General features: G+C 43.5%; 1 protein-coding gene across 1 annotated transcript in view; it reads left to right on the forward strand.

The window, feature by feature from the left end:
- Nucleotides 1–13,318: 13,318 nt before the first annotated feature.
- ANKRD31 (ankyrin repeat domain 31) overlaps nucleotides 13,319–23,006 on the forward strand; it is a 261,093-nt gene continuing 251,405 nt past the window's right edge. Inside the window, exons 1-3 of the mRNA XM_088443721.1 lie at nucleotides 13,319–13,446; nucleotides 15,736–15,765; nucleotides 20,635–20,681. Of these exons, the coding sequence (XP_088299847.1) occupies nucleotides 13,319–13,446; nucleotides 15,736–15,765; nucleotides 20,635–20,681 (205 nt within the window). The remainder of the gene's footprint in view (nucleotides 13,447–15,735; nucleotides 15,766–20,634; nucleotides 20,682–23,006) is intronic.

Below are 23,006 nucleotides of genomic sequence, written 5' to 3' on the forward strand. Positions count from 1 at the left end.
CCAGTGGCCTGATCCTTCAGCCAATGGGCGCTCTCCCCAGGTGAGCCCGTCACTGCCGTTGCCGTGGCGACGCGCATCTCTGTAAGACGAGACAGGGAACGCGCGATCTCTCCTCACTGACTGGGAACCAATGGGAGAGGAGAGCCGGGAGTGATGGAGAGCGGGCAGCAACCGGGCTCCTGCTACTGTGCAAACAAACCTTGACCCGTTGTGGGGAGACAGCATCCCGGTCACAGCATCACTCACCACACACATGGCAGCTGTGTACGTTCACATCACCCAATAACAGGAGCTTATGGCTCACATTGCAAGAGGCTTATTATAGTGATGATATAGCCGCCATTAAGTACTATTTAGGAAAGAGCTGCACCAGCTGCGTGCTCCTGGTCAGCAATATGACATGTAGGGATCAGAGACTGAGGAGATCCCACCTCCAGCTAATCAGGTAGCTAATCAGAGAAGAGGACGGCAACACTTGTGTGTAAAATGTGTTTTTTTTTATACTACTCAAAATGTGAAACATTTTATTTGTAAGCTTCTAATGCAATGGCTCCCAAACCAGGCGCCGTGGCTCCCTGGGGTACCGCGGGGGCACTTGCAGGGGTGCCAGCAGTTGTTGGGTCCAGGACCAGATCACATTTATATATGGTCAATGTGATGGGCAAAACCAGCACTGGTGGCTTCCAGTCATTAAATATGTGGACAAACATTAGCACAATCTTGACCACATAACTGACCCTAAGGATGACATATAAGCACAATTTACTTCATTTAATAATATTTGCGTCATTTCTCAATAAGAAACGTTTGGCTTAGGAGTGCCACGAAAAAATGTCTATTTAGGGTTCTGTGACTCAAGAGAGTTTGGGAAACACTATTCAATTGCGTTACTGTTTTTGGTGTTATGGGCTGAATGAAAGCAGTGACCAGGCAAGATCTATGCAGCTCTCTCTATAAAGTTTCTATGGCCAGAGTGCCATTTTTAACCCATCTTCCAAGCTTGCAAATATAGCGACTAGGGCAGTGGTGGGAAGGCTGATGTACGCCGAGGGCCTACATGTGCGGCTTTCCAATCTTCAAGAAGGACGCACGTTAACCTTAATTTTTACAAAATTAAAAACAAACCAAATAATCCTGTCACTCTAATCCAAACAATTGCAAATGGTCCCCACATGCTTTTACTCACTGACAATCCCCACATGACCCCATTTGGCACTCTCTATATGCCAACAGTCACTGGCACTCTGCACATGGCCCCCCAATCACTAGAACTCCTCACATTCCCCACTCCATAGCATTACTCATATGCCCCCCACTCATTTACCACTATCCACAGTCCCATAAGTTAGTACACTTCCCACTTGACGCTCACATACAGGCACTCTCTAAATGCCCCCATTCACTTCCATTCTGTACATGTTGTTATACAGACCAATAATTGTTCTAAACATTATTTTCCTTATTCTCCCCATGCATTTCACAGACCTCTCTCACCCCCTGCATTGTCATCTCCTTTTCCTACTAAGTGCACTCTTCTGTCACATGCTGTTCCCCCGTCCTTATTACAGACCCACCATTGCCTATAGTGTGTGTGATGCAGTGGAGATTGATGCTGACTAGCAGACACATGGCTAATTAGCGATGAAGCTTACTTCATAATGCAAACACCAGAGAAATCTCTTCACCTACAGGTGGACAGGCTGTCTCGTGGATACCCTGAATCAATCAGGATCCCCTCCTGTTTAACAGGTCAAAAAGCAACAGTGTAGAAAAATTAAAAGGATAAAGCTGGGTACACACTTGTCGATATATATCGTTAATTTGGATGACAAATGATATATTGCTAGTTCATCGGTGGGTGTGTACACCCAATATGTCTGTCAACGACGTTGTTCACAGACGTATCACTTCGGTCCTGCAGCACAGCCGATGCCGATATATCATGCAGCTATATGGGTACATCTACATGTGTGTATGGGTGACCTGCCGACCGTCCGTACACTGGCTGCAGGGACTGCCGACACTGACATCTCAACTGGACAGACAAATTTAAATACCCTATTAGCTGTGATGTCTGGCCAGACATATCGAGTGGCTGATTGGTAAGTGTTTATAGCTTACCAAATCGGCCATTCAATCTGTGCGTCGGCCGGTTGGTCACAAAGTGTGTTTCCAGCTTTTGATTTGTGTGTTAGAAGAAAACGATCTTTAATAGATAAATAAATATAAAGTTTAGCATTTTAACAAATATAATGGCATCATACAGCATTTGTACATTTCATCACAAACTTCACTGTAATTATGTAGCTGATCATTCCTATTGTAAAGCCACATGCACTGTTCATCAGATTAGATAACAGGGCTTAGCTCTGCATAATTGCATGATTAGTGTGGTAGAAAAACTACAAGTTCACTCGGTTCAATACTTTGCTCTGTTAATCAACACTGTGTTTCTGTGAACAAGGGAATATTCTTACATCCATGCTGGGGCCCAGCAGAGGTTAATACTTCGCAAATCTGCAGCCACTTTTTTGACTTCTTGTTCCAAATACTGTCATCATTGTCATATGAGAAGCTCTAAAGCGGGCTATACACAGTGCGATAAAGCAGTTGATCTGACGGATTTGTGCGATTTGGCTGCTGTATCGCACCGTGTATGGGCCTGATGTCAGACAAAGCGTGCTCCCGTGTGGTCATACATCGCACCCCCTGATCTTAGTGCAGGATCAGTTGATCAGGGGATGCGATGTGCGATCCCATGCATTGCTATGCGAGTGAGGTAGGGGGGAGCCGGCATATCGGGAGGCCGGCCACCCGATCGCACCGTGTGTGCGGGCCACCCGATATGTTGGACGTTGGATCCTCTGTCGCCTCGCACGGTCCCATCACACCGTGTATGGCCGGCTTAAGGGGTGTTTCAGTTACATGCAGTGTGCTGTTATGGAACGGCACATAGGGGTCTATATATCATTAAATATCGGCGGAGATTTGATGCTGACTAGCAGACACATGGCCAATTAGCGATGGAGCTTACTTCATAAGTCAACACCAGAAAAATCTCTTCAGCTACAGGTGGACAGGCTGTCTCGTGGATACCCTGCATCAATCAAAAAACAGATAACTGCAAATATATCTGCTGCGGACCCTCCATTTCTGACAGCAACCGCAGCCCCCATAGGTTTCTAAGGGGGTTTGTAAAGCTGTCAAATTTACTTTGCATTCCAGAGTTTTCCCCACGCAGCTAAAGCCGGTGCGTTAGCCGCTGTAGCCTATGGGCTACACTTTGCAAATGTACAGGGTGAGGGTTCCTCCCGGCAATGGCCACTGCACAAGCATAGTCAGTAGACCGCGCATGCTCAGGAGTCCTGATAGAAGAGTGAAGAGACCGATGAATAGATTACAGTGATAGGCTCCTTTCAGAGCCCCTTTTCCTGCATGTGCTATTTGATACATTTGGGCAGTACTATTATTACAGTCTGCAATGTGATTTTGGATGCTAATATCGCTCCCAGATCGCATTGAGAATGTGATTATTATTGATAATTGGGACCCATAGTGTCCAGGAACATCGCAAGTTCCCTGCAACACATGCTCAGGAAAACTTGGATTGTTGAAGCTACTGTGGCAGTTCTCGGCCAAGCACCGTAGCCACGCCCGGCGGCACCTGTGATTGAATTTCACCCAGAGGCACACAAAATGAAAACTGGTAAAAAAGTGACCCAAATACCACCCCTCTTTTTATGCTACACGATTACCACCCCTCTGCACAAATAACAAAATAATATTTGTTGATTTTCTAAACCTACAGACTCCTGATAGATCAGAACCAATCTATTGTAATTAATCACCAGCTCAAAGTTCATTAGTTTATGTCAGACCCTTGCATTACTGAGATCTCAGGAGACAGAATCACCACCACCACACTTGGCTTCAAGATTCTCTCTGGCTCTATTTACATGTAGACAATAATATAAAGCACAGTGTTCATACAATTGCAACATATCAGAATATTCACATTACATTATTATTTTATATATGAGGGAGAGAACTGTTAGGGGGGATAAGGGAGGTGAGCACACATAGGAATATACAGTAGAACACACATTCTATTCATGCTTATTTTAGAAATAGAATACATCTGCTGAAGTCAAGGTTCTTCAGCTCAAAGCTCTGCAGAAATCATTCTTTGTAATATTACACATTTAAAGCTATGAATATGTAAAGGCACACACCATCTTGTGACAATATGGAGTCTTATGTGGATAGCTTAACACAGATTTATCATTTTCCCATCTAACTTTACTTTATACTATCTACCTAAGAGGAACACGATCTCGCTATACTAAGTATAGGTACATTTATGCACAAGTCCCATCTACAGGAACCTATACATAGGATTACGCATTGTTCCATTCCCCATAAAGGAAGTCCACGGTCCTCAGTCTCTAATTGTCTCTTATTCAGTCCATCTTGTCATGAATATTCAGGGAAATTATGATAGTCTTGCATTGTCCACATGTTTGCTTGTCATCCTCAATGAGGCTGGTTCCACAAATGGTACAACTTGGTATGTTGTTTTAGGCATAAATGTTATCATAGACTTGAATCATCATCAAGGCCTTTAGTGTATTTTCCTTAGAAAAACAACAGTCAAGTGTAAGTAACTTCTTAATCAGAAAACCAGCAAATTTTACAGCAATCTAAATGATTACAAACAAAGCTAAACCTTTATGAATAATTGAAAAAAATCCTGATATCCATCAACTAAATTTATTAGACCATTTAGATGGCTTCATTATTATAACCATTCATTATCATCAAGATCATACTCTGGATTACCATGTGTTTTTCTAGACTGGTCTTTCAGTTCCTTGATTTTCTTCACGTGTCCATGTATCAGGTCAGAAAAGTTATCAGCTATATACATTACAGCAGGCTAGTCTTACTATAAGACACATACCTTATCAAGCAGCTGTAGGGTAGTCAAGGATCAGTCTAAACTGTCCTATAACCTTTACTTTAAATTGCAGTTAATTTTAAGCCCATTAAATATTTCATCTGTAACATTATCAATCAATTTGGCTTAAAGCTTCTAAATGGTGAACATACCATACACTGAGTCTAGATATTGTTACTGCTTCATCTCTTCATATAATACTATATATGCAGTTAGCTTCTTACTTGTAATAAAAACTCAAAGTTTTAAAGCTAAAATGAAGCTTATAACAAGGCAAAGCAAAATATACATTTCCACAAGCCTTTGTCAGGCTTCTGACCTAGGAACATGTATCTATTCATAATATCAAATTACTCCAACTCCCAAAGGATGAAGACTTTGCAATTGGAGACATATATTAAGGTGCCCTTCCCACTAAGTTTCATTGCAATAAATGTACTCATCAGGATTTGGAATAAACTTTCAAATCTGGGCTCAATAGCCTTCTAGGTATATTTCCAAATTATCATATACTGTATGTGGCAATCTACCTCATATATCAAACTCCCATTTTCTTTTAGATTCTACAGTGGCAAGTAGGACCCACTTACTATTTCTTTCATTTGTTAATATGCAGTTTTGTTATTACTGTGTTTGTTCCCCATTATAAAGTGCTACAGAGTATGCTGGAGTATACTACAGGAGCTGGGTTTTTCTAACATCTCTAATTCAGCCCCACAGTCTATATTCTGGATATGTCTGCTCAGCAAAATGTAATGTTTCCTTTTTCTTCATATTAATATTTTATTTTACTATTTTGTTTAGGCTTTTTTTTATGGACAGTTAACCCTGTTTATATTAGCAATGGCAGGTTGAGATTATTTTTTTTATTAGACTTTTCCCTCTTTTACACTTTCCTGGGGATAAGTTCCATACCTCCCAGTCCCTATATGAGGGCTCTGCACCAATCCGGAGGGGGTGTTCAAACCCCGACAGCGGAAACCCGGCAGAGGTGAAGATCCCGATCGCTAATTAGGCAAGTATAACTAACTTTATATTCCCCCTAACCCTCCCTTAGGGGTGCCTAACCCTAACCTCCCCCCCAAGTGCCTAATCCTAACCCCCCTCTAAGTGCCTAAACCTAACCCCCCCTTCCCTGCAGCCTAACCCTAAGTCTCCTGGGGTAGTGCCTAACCCTAACCTCCCCCCGGGGGTGCCTAACCCAACCCCCCTAGCCTAAACCTAACCCTCCCGGGGAGTGCCTAGCTCTAAGTCCTCCTGGGAGCCCTAAAACCTAACCCTCCCCCCCCCTCGGCTGTCCGCGCCTGGCTTACCTTCATTTGGTATGCTGGGCATCGGGTTCCTGGCATAGATCTAATGACAGGCGTCGGGATTTTGGCGCCTGTCATTAGTACCGGGATTTGACAGTCAGGAAGCCGGCGGTCGGTATTTAGACCGTCGATTTCCTGACTACATCCCGTCCAGCGGGTAGTTGGCGAGGTATATAATTTGTGTTTTAAGGGAGGGGAACGGAGTGGAGTCCATCTCGCCATGTGTGAAGTTCATAGCCTTTCATGGATCTTTGCATTAATATGGACAATAGCGCCGTGACAACGTGTTATAATGCATGTTGTTTATATTGTGGGCCTGATTCTGAGTTGAATGCATTGCTAATGTTATCGAAGTTGAGTGATAATTTGCAACTGCGCATGCGCAAAAAGTTATGAATTCACATAGGATGCATGTGTTACACAGAGTGTACGCTCATAGGTGCTGTTGTGATTGGGACAGGTGGTATCAGAATAGTGATGGGTGTTCCAGTGCGTTGACTGGGTGGGTGGCTAGTAGTGCATGCTAACTTGGCCCGTTCAGTGGGCGTATTATGTGTATGTTGCAGGCGTGTCAACGCAAGCGTCTTTCCAAACGCACAGCCGCAGGCATAGGAGGCCGTGGTCAAACTGCCGTAAGGCTGGTGCAGTTTTGGATGGTGCGATCGATGGTGGCGTATAAAGGTGCACCAATCGGTATTACAGCATGGTGGCGTATCAAGGTGCACCAATCGGTATTACAGCGTGCACGGGCACTAAAAGTGATCATCTCATTCCTTGCACAATCGGCCGCACAGATGTACACGAGGGATGGCATTTGTGACGGCATTTGCATAAACTTGTAGATAGACGACCGCCAATACACGCTGCTGCGTTTGCTTTTGTGTGCGCCTCAGTGAATGTATCTTTATTCCAATAATCAGTTATTAATGAACCTTGTATATTGTTAATATGGCCCTGGTTACACATTCTGTATATTGCATGTAACTTAGTTTATAGCGTGTGAAAGAAACTGTGCTGGTAAAGGCTCCACAGATACTGCATTATGCTCCAGGCACTAGATACTTATGGAATTGTTTGGACTTGTATACTTGTATTCCTTTTCATCTTGATAAGCACCATTTGCTTGGCATGAGTCTTCTAAAGTAGAACAATATATTGAGGCTCATTCTGAGTTGCATGCAGTTGCATATGTGGACGGATCTTGCTAATTTTTTAGCAAACTGCGCATGCATCACAGTCTGCATATGCAACTTTAATGATTCTGAATCGCCCACATCTCAAATCTCGTTGTTGCTCGGTGGGAGCAGAGCGATGACATGTAGAAAAAGCGTCCCGTGGGCAAGTAGCCAGAGCTGTGAGCTATCCAGAGCTGAGCGTATGCAGAGAGCCTTCCAATTTCATTCTGATCTCCTGATGCAAATGCTGATGATAGTGATGGTTCTGTGTTGGCAAGTGGAGGGCTGGGGAAGGTCGCATAGTTCCATCAGAACGGTTGGGTACGGGATCCCGGCGCTCAGGATCCCGGCGGTCAGAATCCCGACGCCATCATCCCGACTGGGTTACATGGCCGACACCCGCAGATAAGTATGCAAACACTAACCCTAAATCTAATCTTCCCTGCCCGCAGCCTAAACCTAACCCTCCCGCAGCCTAACTCTAACCCTCCCCCTAGTGCCTAACCCTAATGTTTACCGTCGGGATGCTGGTGCCGGGATTCCGAGTGGTGTCGGGATTCCAGCGCTGGTATTCTGAGTGCTGGCATCCCGACCGCCGGGATATTAACTACCTTCACCATCAGATTATAGGTGGATGTTTGCATGGGATTTCCAATGACTAGGAGCAGACTGAATTGTTACTGCAGTATGTCTGACCAATTGTCCCTATGAACTATGGACCTGATTCAGACCTGCTCGCTAGGAAGCGATCGCTCGTTGCTGGTGATGTTTACAAATGTGCGCATGCGTATAGTTCGCAGTGCGCTTGCGCAAACTAGTACGAGCAATTGAGATGCGCTCTCTCGCCCTGCAAAGACAGCCCAGAGGAATGAGTAACAGGAGAGGCCGTTCGTGGGTGGGAACAGGGGCAGGGCAGTAACGGGGGAGTGGAGTTGCGGACGCAGGCGTGCCTGAGTGCTTAAACGCCGTTTCGGATGCATGCATAATTAACCGGCAGCGTCATAGTACATGTCACCTGGTTGAATTATACACTGAAGTGCTCGCAGTGCTTGTGGTAGGGGACAGTCAACCTCAAGCGCTGCGGTCAGATCCGATGGAACCCGATGTACCGATGGATGTATATACTTCCTGGAGATGACATCCGCTAGTGGGCGGCTAAAGACAGGCTGGTGGGCGTCTGAAAACACAAAGTAATCGCTCGCCAAGACATAGTGGGCGTGCTTATGCCTTGACGTCACTTAGTTGAATTTCCATACTCTGGGAGCGGTCGCATCTAGCGAGCGGGTCTGAATCAGGCCCTATGTCTCATGGAGCTGGTGCACTATAGTACATGATTTTAGAAACAAATAAAATGGCAGAAAATAATATTGGTTTTAAAAGTGAAATCGTTAACATTGGGAAAAATTAGTTCTGGCAATATTGCCATAAAATACTAGAACGTATACATTCTATATAGTAAATTGCTGTCTAATGCAGCGTTTCCAAAGAGATATTAAAAAGAAAAATATAGTCATAGCTAGTGGTTAGTAAGAAGTAATGTGTTGTCATGGCATGAAGACAAACGCACATTATAAAGCGGATGTAGTAACGGTTTCCAGTCAACATGTCGACATTCAGAATGCCGACACCAGCATGTCAAGCATGTTCTGAATGTCAACATGTTTAAAAAAAATTCAGTCAATACATCGACATCTACAGTGTTGACATAATATTGACATGTTAAAAAATGTCAACATTGTGAATAGCAACAGTAACAATGTCAAAACACGCAGTTAGGGTTAGGCAACAATTAGGGTTAAGCTGCAATTAGGTGTAGATTTAGACTGCAGTTAGGGTTAGCGCTAGGTTGCAATTAGGGTTAGGTTTAGGCTGCAATTAGGTTTATGGCTAAAAGCCCCCATACATCAGCAATTGATTGCAGCAATCGTACAATCTGCAATCGATTGTGTATATACATCTTTCCCTTTTTCAATCGATTGCAGAATTGCCACAATCGATTGAAAAAGGGAAAGAGTTTTATACACAATCGATTGCAAATTGCACGATTGCTGCAATCAATTGCTGATGTATGGGGGCCTTTAGCTGCAGTTAGGGTTAGGCTGCAATTAGGGTTAGGTTTAGCCTGCAATTAGGGTTAGGGCTAAGCTGCAGTTAGGGTTAGGTTTAGGCTGCAATTTGAGTTAGGGCTAAGCTGCAGTTAGGGTTAGGTTTAGGCTGCAATTAGAGTTAGGTTTAGACTGCAATTAGGGAGAGGGTACAATTATTGTTAGGATTAGGCTGCAGTTAGGTTTAGGCTTCAATTAGGATTAGGGCTAGACTTCAATTAGGGTTAGGTTGCAATTAAGGTTATTACTAAACTGCAGTTAGGGTTAGGCTGCAATTTTTGTTAGGGTTAGGCTGCAATTACGATTAGGTTTAGGCTGCAATTAGGATTAGGGCTAGGCTTCAATTAGGATTAGGCTGCATTTAGGGTTAGGTTTAAGCTGCAATTAGGGTTAGGATTAGGCTGCATTTAGGGTTAGGTTTAAACTGCAATTAGGGTTAGGATTAGGCTGCAATTAGGGTTATGGTTAGGCTACAGTACTGTCGACATTTTGTCAATATCGGTATTTTGAAAATGTAGACATGCTGAATGCCGACATGAAAATTTCAACATTATGGTATTGACATGTTGAATGTTGACATTCTTTGTCGACATATCATACCCAGCCCATAGTAACTGCATTGCAGTCCCCCCATCCCGGGCATGTATAGTTATCAATTTTATGTGTTTCACCTTCGGCCAAAATGAGAGACATTCAGATGAATACTTTAGGATGTCTCCTGCTCCAATATGATTTATTACATATCCAGGGGGATTCATTTGTGCCATATATGACTGCTCAAACTCTTGATGCAAACTACTCACATGTGGGTTAATGCGAACTCAGGCCCTCATTCAGACCCACTCGCGAGCGGCTGTCCGCACGCAAGTGGGTCGATGGTCCCCACTGCGCATGCGCACGATGGAGGGAGCTCCATCGTGCGCATGCGCGAGACCCGACGAGCGAAGGACTTTCCTTCGCTCGGAGTGTCTCATCAAAGGGGGCGTGCTGTCGATGGTGACTGACAGCACGCCCTCTTTGGTGGGCGTGCCGGGGGCGTGCCTGCCAGACGGAGGCGTTCCCAAGGGAACGCCTACCGTCTGAAGCCGTCCCCACTGACATCACTAGTGGGGTGAGTTTCAGGATGGGAACGAGACGGTTGCAAAGCGATCGCCACACAGCCACCCTGTGGTTCTGAGTCATGCATACGAGGAAGGAAAGACTGTTTCTGACCAATCTCCCGCATCTAGCATGGGGCTGATGCAAGTGCACATACTATTGATGACGGTTGGGGCTGCCTGTCTAAAATAAGGGGCTGCAGTGGTTTCCGCTTGCACGTGCACAAACTCCCGCATCAGTTGAATGGATACTCGCATTAACATTAGGTAGTAATTCTGGCTTTCAAGGTTGCCCGCGACTACACCTACTTTACTTGCGAATAAGAATCAGCTTCAACATGCAGCCATTTCGGACAAGGGCATTTTATCAGATATTTATTTTTCTGTCATTAGCGTTAAATGCAAATTGTGTGTGGTCTTACCTCAGTCCTGCTGCAGTTCCCCTTGTTCTGAAAACAGGAGAGAAACTGTGACCAGTGCTGTGTGAGTGTGGCCAGCACCATATGGGTGTATACACCCCCTACACTATTAGACCCAATGTTTCCCGAAATGCATAACAATAAAAAAATACATCATTTTGTGAGAAAACTGGAAATACAATTTTTAATACCCATGGTTTATGGACGCCGGTGTGACCAGCTGGGCAGCTGGAAATCTGCCATGATGATGGGCCTATTTTACTGGAGCTGTAGTTCCATCCGCCCCATTGTGAATCTAGCCTTGGGTACCATTGTGACAAAAAGACTGTAGTACAACCAATACAATATGTGCAGAGAACAGGATTAATGGTTCACCCTGGAGAGCTCTTATTTTGAATGTTACAATGTACAGGTATACAGACACAGGTACAATATGAAGACAAGAAGGGTAATGAAATAAATGAATGTAAGTAGAATACAAATGTAATGTACCACATATCAACCTATCAGATAACTTTTTTTGGTCTGACTACACTTGACTATTAGAAGCTGTTATCAAATTGATCGCATCGCGTTTTTGAACATCATTGCCTTTATTACTATGTTAATAACTACTTACCTGGTGTGGTCGCATCGTCTGCGACCATGCCAGTCTGTGCGTTCCCTGACATGATCACAGACAATGTGATTACCATTGGTTTTATGTCTGTGCTGACTAGGAGGTGGAACAAAGGTTCCTATAAATGGGGTGTGAGTATATTAGTGTAAAGTTTTGCACTTTAACCCTAGGTCATATCTTTTGTGTCATTCTTGATCTTCCCGGTACCTCCATATGGGATATGTAAATCACCTGGGCACATAGTGGGTGAAAGACGCAACCTTTTATTATATTTCCGAAATCCACACCACAAAATAGTAGCATATCTGCAGCAGTAGTAAGTGTGTCTCACCACACTGCAAATACAAATCCACTGTATCTCACCACTGTCTGTTCTCAGCCACTACAATAAGTGATCCTTACAGCTTAGCCATACTCTTCACTCCACTACCCCGTGTGATAGGGATTAAGGGCCTGATTCAGACCCGCTCCCAAGCGCTATGCGCTCGCAAGCGGGTCGATGGCCAGGCAGCGCGTGCACACTGCGCGTGCCCCGCAGCGAGCGAGAAATCACTCGCTGCGGGAGTCACTACAAGACGGGGCGGCTGTCGATGTTGATCAACAGCTCGCCCCGTTTTGTAGGCGGGGACGGGGGGTTGCTGGCCAAACGGAGGCGTTCCTGAATGAACGCCTGCCGTTTGGAAGCAGCCCTACTGACATCATGAGTGAGGTCAGTAGTCAGCTTCCTGCTCTATTACAGCAGGAAGCTCACTGGGGCTTACGGGAACGAGACCATACCACAAGGGTCTCGTCGCAAGCCCGATGGTCGTGACCATCGCGACCATCACATGGTCACCCACAGCTTAGCGAGAGGCCAGGAGGCCGGCTCCAAAAAAAAACAAAAAACGCCCTGATTCAGAGCTCAATATTTTGCCACTTTTGGCGGGTGCACCAAGTTGCACAACTACTCAAACCAATTGAGGCCACTCTTTACACCTCTTGTGTCTTCCTTGTAGGTAATTCTCGCACACCCTGCATTCAGGCCAGCTGGAGTACTACTACTCATCACCACTCACAGGTGACATCCAACAACAAACTCCTGTCCTGCATGACAACTTAAATAAAAGGTTGTTTATTGTCAGCACCAAAGGGAAAACAAGTGCAAAGTTACAATGACATGAGAGTAACCAGGTTACAGTCCAACTAAATACTCAAACTGATTAACGGTCTAGTAGGGATTGGCAGAGAGGTAGCAGGTTGATAATGAACCCTGGGATGGCCCCAACCCCCTGCAAATGTGACATCATGACATCATGACATCACAAAGAGGAGTCCGGATCACTGCTGAGACCAGAAAGCTGAGCTCCCATTGCTCTCCAGCAGATCTGTAGGATGCTGTCCCTAGCACCCTGCAAGCCAAATACGGGAGCCAAGGGGTAGCGATGGTGTTGCCCCCTCGACTTTGCGTGGCAGCACCACTCGCACACCCCTAGTATAGTCCTGGGGGTTTGTTATGCCATGAGGTCAATGCTGAATTGTGGCTCAACTTGACATCTCTGTTACATTAGGACTTTGTTACTGAATAAAACTGTCTTGCATTGTAGATAATTATGTGAAGACTTTCAATAAGGACAGTGGATAAATCAGTCAGTGAAACATGGAAGACAGAGATGCTTGTTGCTCAATAAACGGCCAGATGTTCTCAGATTATGATAGTGATGAAACTATCGTGGACGACTCTATTCCTGGCAGCGATGAGGAAATGGATGAGTTGCAGCTAAAAAGGTTTTATTTTTTTTACTTTATCAGCTATATTGTATGCATTGTAATGCAGCTAGTTACCTTTAAACCTTTACATGCAAATCAGAGTGGTATACAGTAACACTGTGGGTATCATTAGGACCATACAGACTTTGGCTGGGTCACTGGGTATGTTTTTGGTCCTTTATTTCCATACTTCGATCTCCTCTGTCACCTGCATGTCACTTTGTTTCTTATTCTCACTTTGGGATTTATTTCTAACTGGAGATATCCTATTGCTCTGGCAAAAGTACTTGTTTTTATCTCAAGGTGTTATTAACAGTGATGTGTTTCACCTGCCTCCTAGTCTGCCTACCAGTCTCCACAGGGAGTTAGTATCAATCAGCTGCTTCGGTGATATTTTTATAGCAATATTTTTATAGTAAATTGCGTTGATAACTTATTTTCTATAACTGCGATAAACTGCAATCGAAAATCATTGGTGTCACCGCATATTGATAAATAGGGGGAATTTAATGAATGGCAAATTAGTTTGCCCGTCTGAATCTGTGCGACAGCCGCCGCACAATAGTGTTCACTATCCCATAGGGCATTCGGCTGGCTGAGCGAAAGGTGCAATACAGGCTACGGTTGCCTGTGTTTAAATGCCGCGGCAACTCGCACCCTTTGCTGGCAGTTGAATTCCTCCCATAGGCCTTTATGATTCTTCTTAACTGGAGTATTTCTTTCCTAAGCTAATCAAACCCTATCACTTTTTGCTCTATAAAAAGTGCCTGCATCCTAGTCTTTTTCTTTGTTGATCCTTATTTCCTTTATACCCCTTTCACACATGCATCAAAATCCCAGGTTTTTTCATGTGAACGCACATCGACCCGGGATATTGGTATGTGTGAAAAGAAACACCCCAGGATGAAGTCCCGGGTCCACGATCCTTCTCTTTATCAGGGTTGGGCTGATAGACCTGGCAAATTCCCAGATCTTAAGTCTGAAAGGGGTATAAGTCAATTTTTACTACCTGTTATTCTATAACTTATTTACTCCATGACTCTATTAACTCACAATTCTCCTTTTTAAGCCGGTCAGGGCTGTTGTTTACTCTAGTTAATATATACCCCCCCCCCCATATATACTCTTCTGTCAACCACTTTTTCTTTTGAACTTATAACTTTAATTCTCTATTTTACTATCTCTGTATTTTACTATCTCTGTCTCTCTTTCTTAGTTCTATCCTTTGCTCTGCCAGTGGCGTTGAGCCTGATTCAGAGATGTACGCTAATGCCACCACAGCTGCAAATAATGCAAATTATACAACATCCAAGCAACTTTGTACACAGACGCAGCATCGATTCCAGATCAGTCGATAATTGGATTTCTGTGTCATCCTACGGTTGTGCAGAATAGCCACGGAGAACTGAGATGATGGAGCTGTTTTCACTACATACGGGATTGCAGGCAGAGACTGTCGCGACACGCCTGCGTTTGAGTCGCCACTCCCCCCCCCCCCGTTGCCGACTACAAATGGTCCCTGCCTGTCAGTCACTTTCAAATAAATCTTCACTGCAAGTGACAATGAAAATTAAACGAAGCATGCGCAGTGCAACTCACGCGTGCACAGATTACCGATAATCACTCTACTGCGTAAACATCGCCATTGTGACCATCTCTGAATCAGGCCCATATAAAGACAGAAGGCCACAAGCCGAGTGTTTTTATACAGGTCACAAATCTCTGAGATTTCTTCTAATGTTCATAAGGAATATTAAGGGGTTTGCTATGGGTTGGGTATGGGATGCCGGTGCTCGGGATACTGGCGGTCAGCATCCCAGCAGAGTTTGGCTACCAACACCTGTCGGTAAGTATCCTAACCCTCCCTGCAGCCTAAACCTAACCTCCCCGCAGCCTTAACCTAACCTCCCTCCCGCAGCCTAAACCTAACTCTCCCCCCCCCTAGTTCCTAACTCGAATCCCCCACCGTCAGGATGCTGGCGCCAGGATTCTGACTGGTGTCGGTATTCCAGTACCGGTATTGTGAGCGCCGACAGCCAGGATTGAACTGATGACATACAAACTCACTGATTTATAAATGCTGACGTCTACAGATGGTATTCATATTAGTTTATACATACGTTATATTAGCATATTGTGTGTGTTATATCGATCTATTACTATACAGTTACAGTGCATTTATTTCTACTAGTTTTGTGTTTTCCAGCCTGTAAAGTTTTGTCCTTAAGTCGTATTTCCTTGAAAATGACAGGTATCACGTGCGAACAGTTGTTGATTTTTTTTTTTTTATTGTATATATTTTTAAAGGTTATTTCTGAGCAGTGATATTTCTGTCACATCGGGAAAGAGTAGACTAGGTAAGAAATATTTTATATACTCCTTTATATTTGAAATGGGAAAAGAGAGACACTAGCATTTGCTTGTTTTTGAGAACTAATGTATACAACTTATTCAAAAACTTTGTTCAATGTTCTTTTAACTTGAAAATTGTTATCAATATTTTTGAAAAAATAGCCAACATTGGCTACGATACAAGAAATAATAAATGACAGACATATGTAACAAATAATTATAAAAAAACATAACATATCAACATAACAAAATCAACACCAGTATGAAGATAATAAACAGGGGGAGGGTGGGGAGAGGGGAGTAATCCAGAAACTACTGATATACACAACAGAAAAAAGAAAAACCACACATATAAACAAAGCGTGGAGGAAGAGTAAAGAAAAATCCACGTCATATACTGTACCACATATCATGGTGGAGACACAGGGCCTGATTCAGAGCCGGAGCGCCTGTTGCTAGCTGGGTCTCACGCATGCGCACGTCGGAGCTGGCTCCGGCGTGCGCATGCGCAGTGGCCAAACATCGACCCGCTCGCGAGCGCATAGCGCTTGTGAGCGGGTCTAAATCAGGTCCACATTCCCTATAACAGCTGTAACAACTTGGTTGTAGAAAAATAGTCAAACCATAACCTCCATTTAATCAATGGAGAGGCAGTGGAAATGGAGTACTTAAACCCAAGGGTCTCCATTTCATAACTCTTTTACACATGCTACAATCTTAGGGGTAAATTTACTAAAGTTAGAGTTTGTAGAAGTGGAGATGTTGCCCATAGCAACCAATCAGGTTCTAGCTAGTATCTTCTAGAAGGAGCTATTTAAACGTTAAGTAGAATTTGATTGGTTGCTATGGGCAACATCTCCACTTCTAAAAACTCTCACTTTAGTAAATATACCCCTTAGAGAGAGCCGGGGGATCAGGATTTTTCCAGTATTGGGCAATAGCTGATCTGGTAGCAATAAGAATGTGACCAATTACATATCTGCAATGTGATTGGAGGGAGATTGGATAATGGTGGAGTAAAGTGGTCTCAGGTCGTAGTGGGAGCATAATATGTACCCATAACTTTAGAAATGAGAGTAAAATCTTCTTGTTCGATATTCTTAACAGGAAACAACTGAATGTACTGAAGTTGAAGTGCTACTGTATGTTGAGTTTGTGTTATTGTATATTAGAGTGGACCTGTCCTCTACATTCAGTGGAGGGGTCGGTTTTGTGAACTACTTTGTGCTGATTCATGAGGAATCAGTACCTCATGAATATAAGCCAGGCTTCATAAATATTAGTCAGACAGTGTTCCTGTGCTGTCATTGGTTCTTAGCAAAATGGATGCCTTCACTGCTGTGAGTAGAAGACAGGACAACTTTAACTTCCCTTCATCAGCAAAATTGTGTACTCTGTAATCATTATATACAGTACAGGTTGAGTCTCCCATATCCAAATATTCCGAAATACGGAATATTCCGAAATACGGAATATTTTTGGCATGCCTGAGATAATGAAACCTTTGATTTTTGATGGTTCAATGTACAAAAACTTTGTCTAAGGCACAAATTATTAAAAATATTGTATAAAATTACCTTCAGGCTGTGTGTATAAGGTGTATATGAAACATAAATGAATTTCATTTCTGTATACAAACTTTGTTTGAGCCACAGAATTATTGACTATATTGTATAAAATTATCTGCAGGCTGTGTATATAAGGTGTATATAACACACAAATGCATTATGTGTGTAATTTTGGGTCCTATTCCCAAGATATTTCATTATGATATGCAATTATTCCAAAATACGGAATATTCTGTTATCCAAAATACCCCTGGTCCCAAGCATTTTGGATATGGGAGACTCAACCTGTATATAGTTATGCTTGTATTAATTCTTGCTTGTATGCAGATTCCTGATAATGCTCTGAATGCGCTGTGTCGCCATCTTAAAACAAGTAGATTCCAGATAATGCTCTGAATGCGCTGTGTCGCCATTTTAAAACATGTAGGACAAATGCTTTTAAGCACATCAACAATAACACAGTAACATCTCTATAATCTAAACTTGTGTACACACTGGAGCAATGTCGGGCCGATAAGCCGTTTCGTATTGACATATCGACTACATCGCTTAGTGTGTACCGGAGATTGTGCGCTCCGACGGTTGCTAGCGATGGTAGCCATGTTTTAGGTGCCCTGATTTTCTTCAGCCATCTAAGCCAGCTATGCACAACCTGCGGGGAGCATGCTGCCTGTGGCTTCATTACTGGTGGCCGACTGAGAGAGGCCCTTTACCTTGTGCCGGGTAATGGAGGAGGAAGTAATAATCGTCAATCAATCGTTGGCACAGGTCCCGGCTGGGACATGCCTGTTACAGGCAGCAGTGTCAGCAAATGAGATCAGATGTTACGGTAAGTGGACACGGAGCTCAGACTCGGATTTGGTTATATTGCAAGGCTGAGACTCTGCTCTTTCCTGCTGTCCGTCACTGTGCAGGACAGGTCCACTGTATTATATGTCTCTCTATCTGTCTGTGTCTGTCTATTTGTCTGTATGTCTATCTAGCAAATAATTAGCTTCTAAATTTTGAATTATCATTTATATATACTATTAAGAAATACAATGTTTGCATATGTTAGCAGTGCTGTAAGCTGTGCTCCCAGCAGAAACTTTCTCACGTGGTGCTGGAAGACGCTTACTATAATCCACTTAAATATCATAGTGTACATATGGTACAATCACTTAGTGTTCACTCTAGGATTTTTTTTGAGCAAGGTGCTCAATCCTGGGGAGGGCAAATTTTTGTTTAAAAGGGCAAAAGTTTTGATGCGACACATCCCTAAATATGTTACAGTATATCCAATTAATCAAAATAAATATAAATATCAAAATAAATTGTGAATACGCCCTATAAATAGTAAAAAATAACATTTACAATGTATAGAGCTTATTCATAATTCATTGTTATATTTGTATTTTCCTGTGCCGTTTTGGGTATTTATAGTTTAGTAAACTTTAATCTATTGGAAATTGGAGCGCTGATTAATCATGGCATTTCTACCATATGTACAATGATATTTAATGCAAGTATGCAAGTGGAATGCAAGCTTCTTCCAGCACAACCTGAGAAAGTATCTGCCGGGAGCACAGTTTAGGCCACAAAGGGTAGGTATGGTAAGGCTTTTTTTTTTTTTATAAAGAACAGTGTTAAAATTGCCATCATCTCATAAATTGCAGCAGCTACACCTACCTTACTATAGTATTTCCTGCTTCCTCATTTTTAATTAAATTTAGTTTATCCAGTGGCGTATATAGGGGTCTGAGTGGGATTCAGTATGATTCCATGCGGCCGGCGGTTCAAATCCCGACAGCGGCAGCCCGACAAGGATGAAAATCCCGATCGTCCCAAGGTAAGTATTCACTAACCTAATTCCCCCCCCCCTAACCCTCCCTTAGGGGTGCCTAACCTGTCGAAGCCGGATAATTGGCTGAGACAGGATCGGTTTAAAATTAGATCGAAGCGACGCCATTTTGTGAATAGCAATGAGACGCCATTTTGCGACTGGCCGCCCAGCGCCATTTTAGTGAAACTTGCCATTATAAGTACATACGGCGATGCTATTATTTTGCGTCGTGCGATTCCCACGCAATAGAAAGAAGTTGAAAGTCTTCACCACATAAATACAGACAGTCACTAATACATATAAAATGATCAACCCTGCAAAACACGTACCATGGTGTACTCCACAAAACACATAGTCGCATAGCGCTAACTAGCGTCTTTTCCCAATTCCCCAATACTTACACACTGCACACTTACATAAAAGGTTCCCTAGCATTAAAGTGTAATATCCAAGGTTTATGCAGTAATTATTAATGTTGTGTAACAAAGGTTATTTGATAGTACATGGTAAGCAGACCGTGTTTGGTGTTGTACTGATCCACTTTGTCTCCACAGATTTCCGGTATCATCGGTGAGAAGATCGCAACATACGTCTGCAAACTATGGACTATAGAGAGTTAAAACATTAAAATGTACTCTGTAATGTTAGCAGCTTAGAATAGCATGCAGCGGGAAAAAGGACACAAAGGGTTGTCGGAGGCTGTTTGTGTCCATTCGAATTGACCTATGAACTATCCTGTAACAGAAGCACCTTTAAGAAGAACCAATGGAATCATGCCAAACTTGTCTATTGTATTGCCTATCCCTGTAAGAGTATATATGTGCACTTTCTGACCCCAGTCGAGAGTCTTCTTGCTGTGCTGTTGACGGAGGTTTCTAATACTGATGCCGGTATCTGGGCCCAGAGCGTGTGCGTATATAACAACTGTACCTTGGGTCTGTATGATTTATTTGCGCTAATTGTCTTTAGATCACAGCGGGTAACCATCTGTTTTAATATTGAATAATAACTTTTTGTGCTTTGGAACCACACTCAAAGTCTGAAAGCTTTTATTTACTGTGCGACTCATTACGCTAAATAGCGACAATTTCAGAAGGTATAGGCAGGATTTTAATTAGGTATCCATAAACCCTAACCTCCCCCCCAAGTGCCTAACCCTAATACCCCCTCTAAGTACCTAAACCGAACCCCCCCCTTCCCCGCCTCCTAAACCTAAGTCCCCCGGGGGGGTTGTCTAACCCTAACCTCCCCCCAGGGGTGCCTAACCCTGACCCTCCCTTCCCCTAGCCTAAACCTATCCTCCCGGGGGGGTGCCTAATCCTAAATCCCCCCCGGGAACCCTAAACCTAACCCTCCCCCCTCCCGCTGCTGTCTGCGCCCGGCTTACCTTCGATCGGTAAGCCGGGTATCGGGCTCCCGGTGTAGGGAAAATGACAGGAGTCGGGATGCCGACACCTGTCATTTAACCCTTGCTGGGATTAGACATTTGGGAAGCCGACGGTCGGGATTCCGTCCATCGGCTTCCCCCCGAGTGTCCCTGGCAAAGTAAGAGACTGCCCCCTCCCCATATTTCTATGATTTTTTTATGCAGGGTGCCGAGCATTGAAGAGTGCATGTTTTCATTATGAATGACAAAGTTTGGAAGCATCGTTGAAGCTGATGTACTATAGACAGGTTGAGTCTCCCATATCCAAATTCCAAAATACGGAGTATTACGAAATATGGAAGTTTTTGAGAGTGACTGAGATAATGACACCTTTGCTTTCTGATGTTTCAATGTGCACAAACTTTGTTTAATGCACACAATTATTAAAAATATTGTATAAAATTATCTTCAGGCTGTGTGTATAAACTATATGAAACATAAATTAATTTAGTGTATGTACACAAACTTTGTTTGATGCAGAAAATTATAACAATTATTGTATAAAATTACCTTCCAAAATACGAAAAAATCTGGTATCCAAAGTGCTTCTGGTCTCAATCATTTTGGATATAGGAGACTCAACCTGTGCACTTATACATACATAAGTATTATACCATTAATGTAGTCAATGTTACACTATATGTACTGTAATATAATGCCCTTAATTCAGATTATTCCACATAGTAGTGCTCACAATTCATGTTATGCCACACAGTAGTGCCCACAATTCACATTATGCCCACAGTAGTGCCCACAATTCACGTTATGCCACACAGTATTGCCCACAATTTACATTATGCCGCACAGTAGTACCCCTTATTCACATTCACATTATGTCACATGGTAATGCTCCATATTCACATTATACCACACGGTAATGCCTCTTAGTCACTAACACTTTCAAACAGGCATACAAATTCCACAAAGAAATGGATGAGTCAGGGTACACCTATCGTTGGCTCTTAGACTACTGGGGAACTGCAAGTCCCAGCTTCAGGCCGCAGCAGCTAAAGGACCACTTATTGACAAATGCTCAAAGAACATTGTATATCCATCCTAACAATTTATACAATGATATACCACATGTACATGGAGAGGGCTGTTCCTGCTCCTCCTTTTCCCCCTGAGACATATGGCGCTGGAGGTGGTCACAAGATTGTGACGTCAGATCCCCGACATCAGCGGCAAGGTCAGCCTCGAAGTGGGCCTGGATAGAAGTAAATAAGAAGAGGAAAGAAGAGGTGATGGTAAGAAGATAGGTAGGAGGCCACCCACCACCTCCCCTCTGGCCGGATTACATCCACAGATTACACACATTATTTCTGGATCATTATTTACCTGCCTTCATAGCGGCGGGTCCCGGTGAACTGCACCCGGAGCACCACCGCTAGTTCTGCCACTGGAGAAAGCACTAACAGGCATAGCCAGACCCACCTCTTACTTCCACAGGGCGTGATTGGCGGGAGAGTTTCAGCCCACACAGCCGCTGTCACAGCACAGACAACTCAGGTCACAGAGCCCAGGCTTACATCCACTGAATTTACCCCCTGGCCGTGGGTGAGTGCCAGTCAGAGCAATGGGTAGATATGCCCCTGAGTTTGTCACAGATAAAACATTTTGAGAATAAGGATGCTACTGTAGCTGGGTTTATATGTGTATTTTTAACCTTAAAATTTGAGGTTGGAATGAATTTTGGGATGGGAAAAAAAACCTAGCAGGTTTAGTGTTACTCATGCCTAGGGTACGACTCTGAGCAGGTTTAGAGTGTGAAACACAGGCGTGCCAGGGCATTTGAACACTGTTGCATGGGCATGCATAAATGATCCACTGCGAAGCCCTATGCAGCCTGAGGCCTCATAGTGTGCGTGGTTGTTAGGAATATCTGAGTAAGGTCAGAGCTAGTGCAAGTGTGCATGAGGCTGCGATGGTACTCAATTGTACCGATGGTTTCGCAGTCTTGCTAAACATTACGAATGTGTGTAAGGTAAAGTGGGCGTCCTTATATTATGCTGCGGCGGCATAGCGGTCGCAATGAATTAGCATACTATCGCAGTTGAACTGCGTGTGTAATCGCTATTGCATTCGCAGTTGCGATTGGTAATGAATCAGGCCCTGAGACTGAATCTGTCTAATGGAGCTTGGTGTGAAAGAAGCCTGTGGTCGCTGCATCGTAGCACTTCATAGACTGATTCAGATTCAGTTGCACACACTGCGACAATAGTGTATGAGGACACATTGTATTGCATATATTTTCTAGTTTCCTCCCACATTCCAAAAATAATCCCCCATACTGGTACAAATGTGTCCACATGTATCTTACTTTCTTGCACATTAAACAGCCCTTCTAGTCGCGCCATGCTGTGGCGTAACTCGAAAGCGCAGAGCATCTTTTCATGCGGCTTTTTACCAT

This window comes from Taudactylus pleione, unplaced genomic scaffold (assembly GCF_031769625.1).
Source record: "Taudactylus pleione unplaced genomic scaffold, aTauple2 ptg000333l, whole genome shotgun sequence".
Classification (NCBI taxonomy): Eukaryota; Metazoa; Chordata; class Amphibia; order Anura; family Myobatrachidae; genus Taudactylus; species Taudactylus pleione.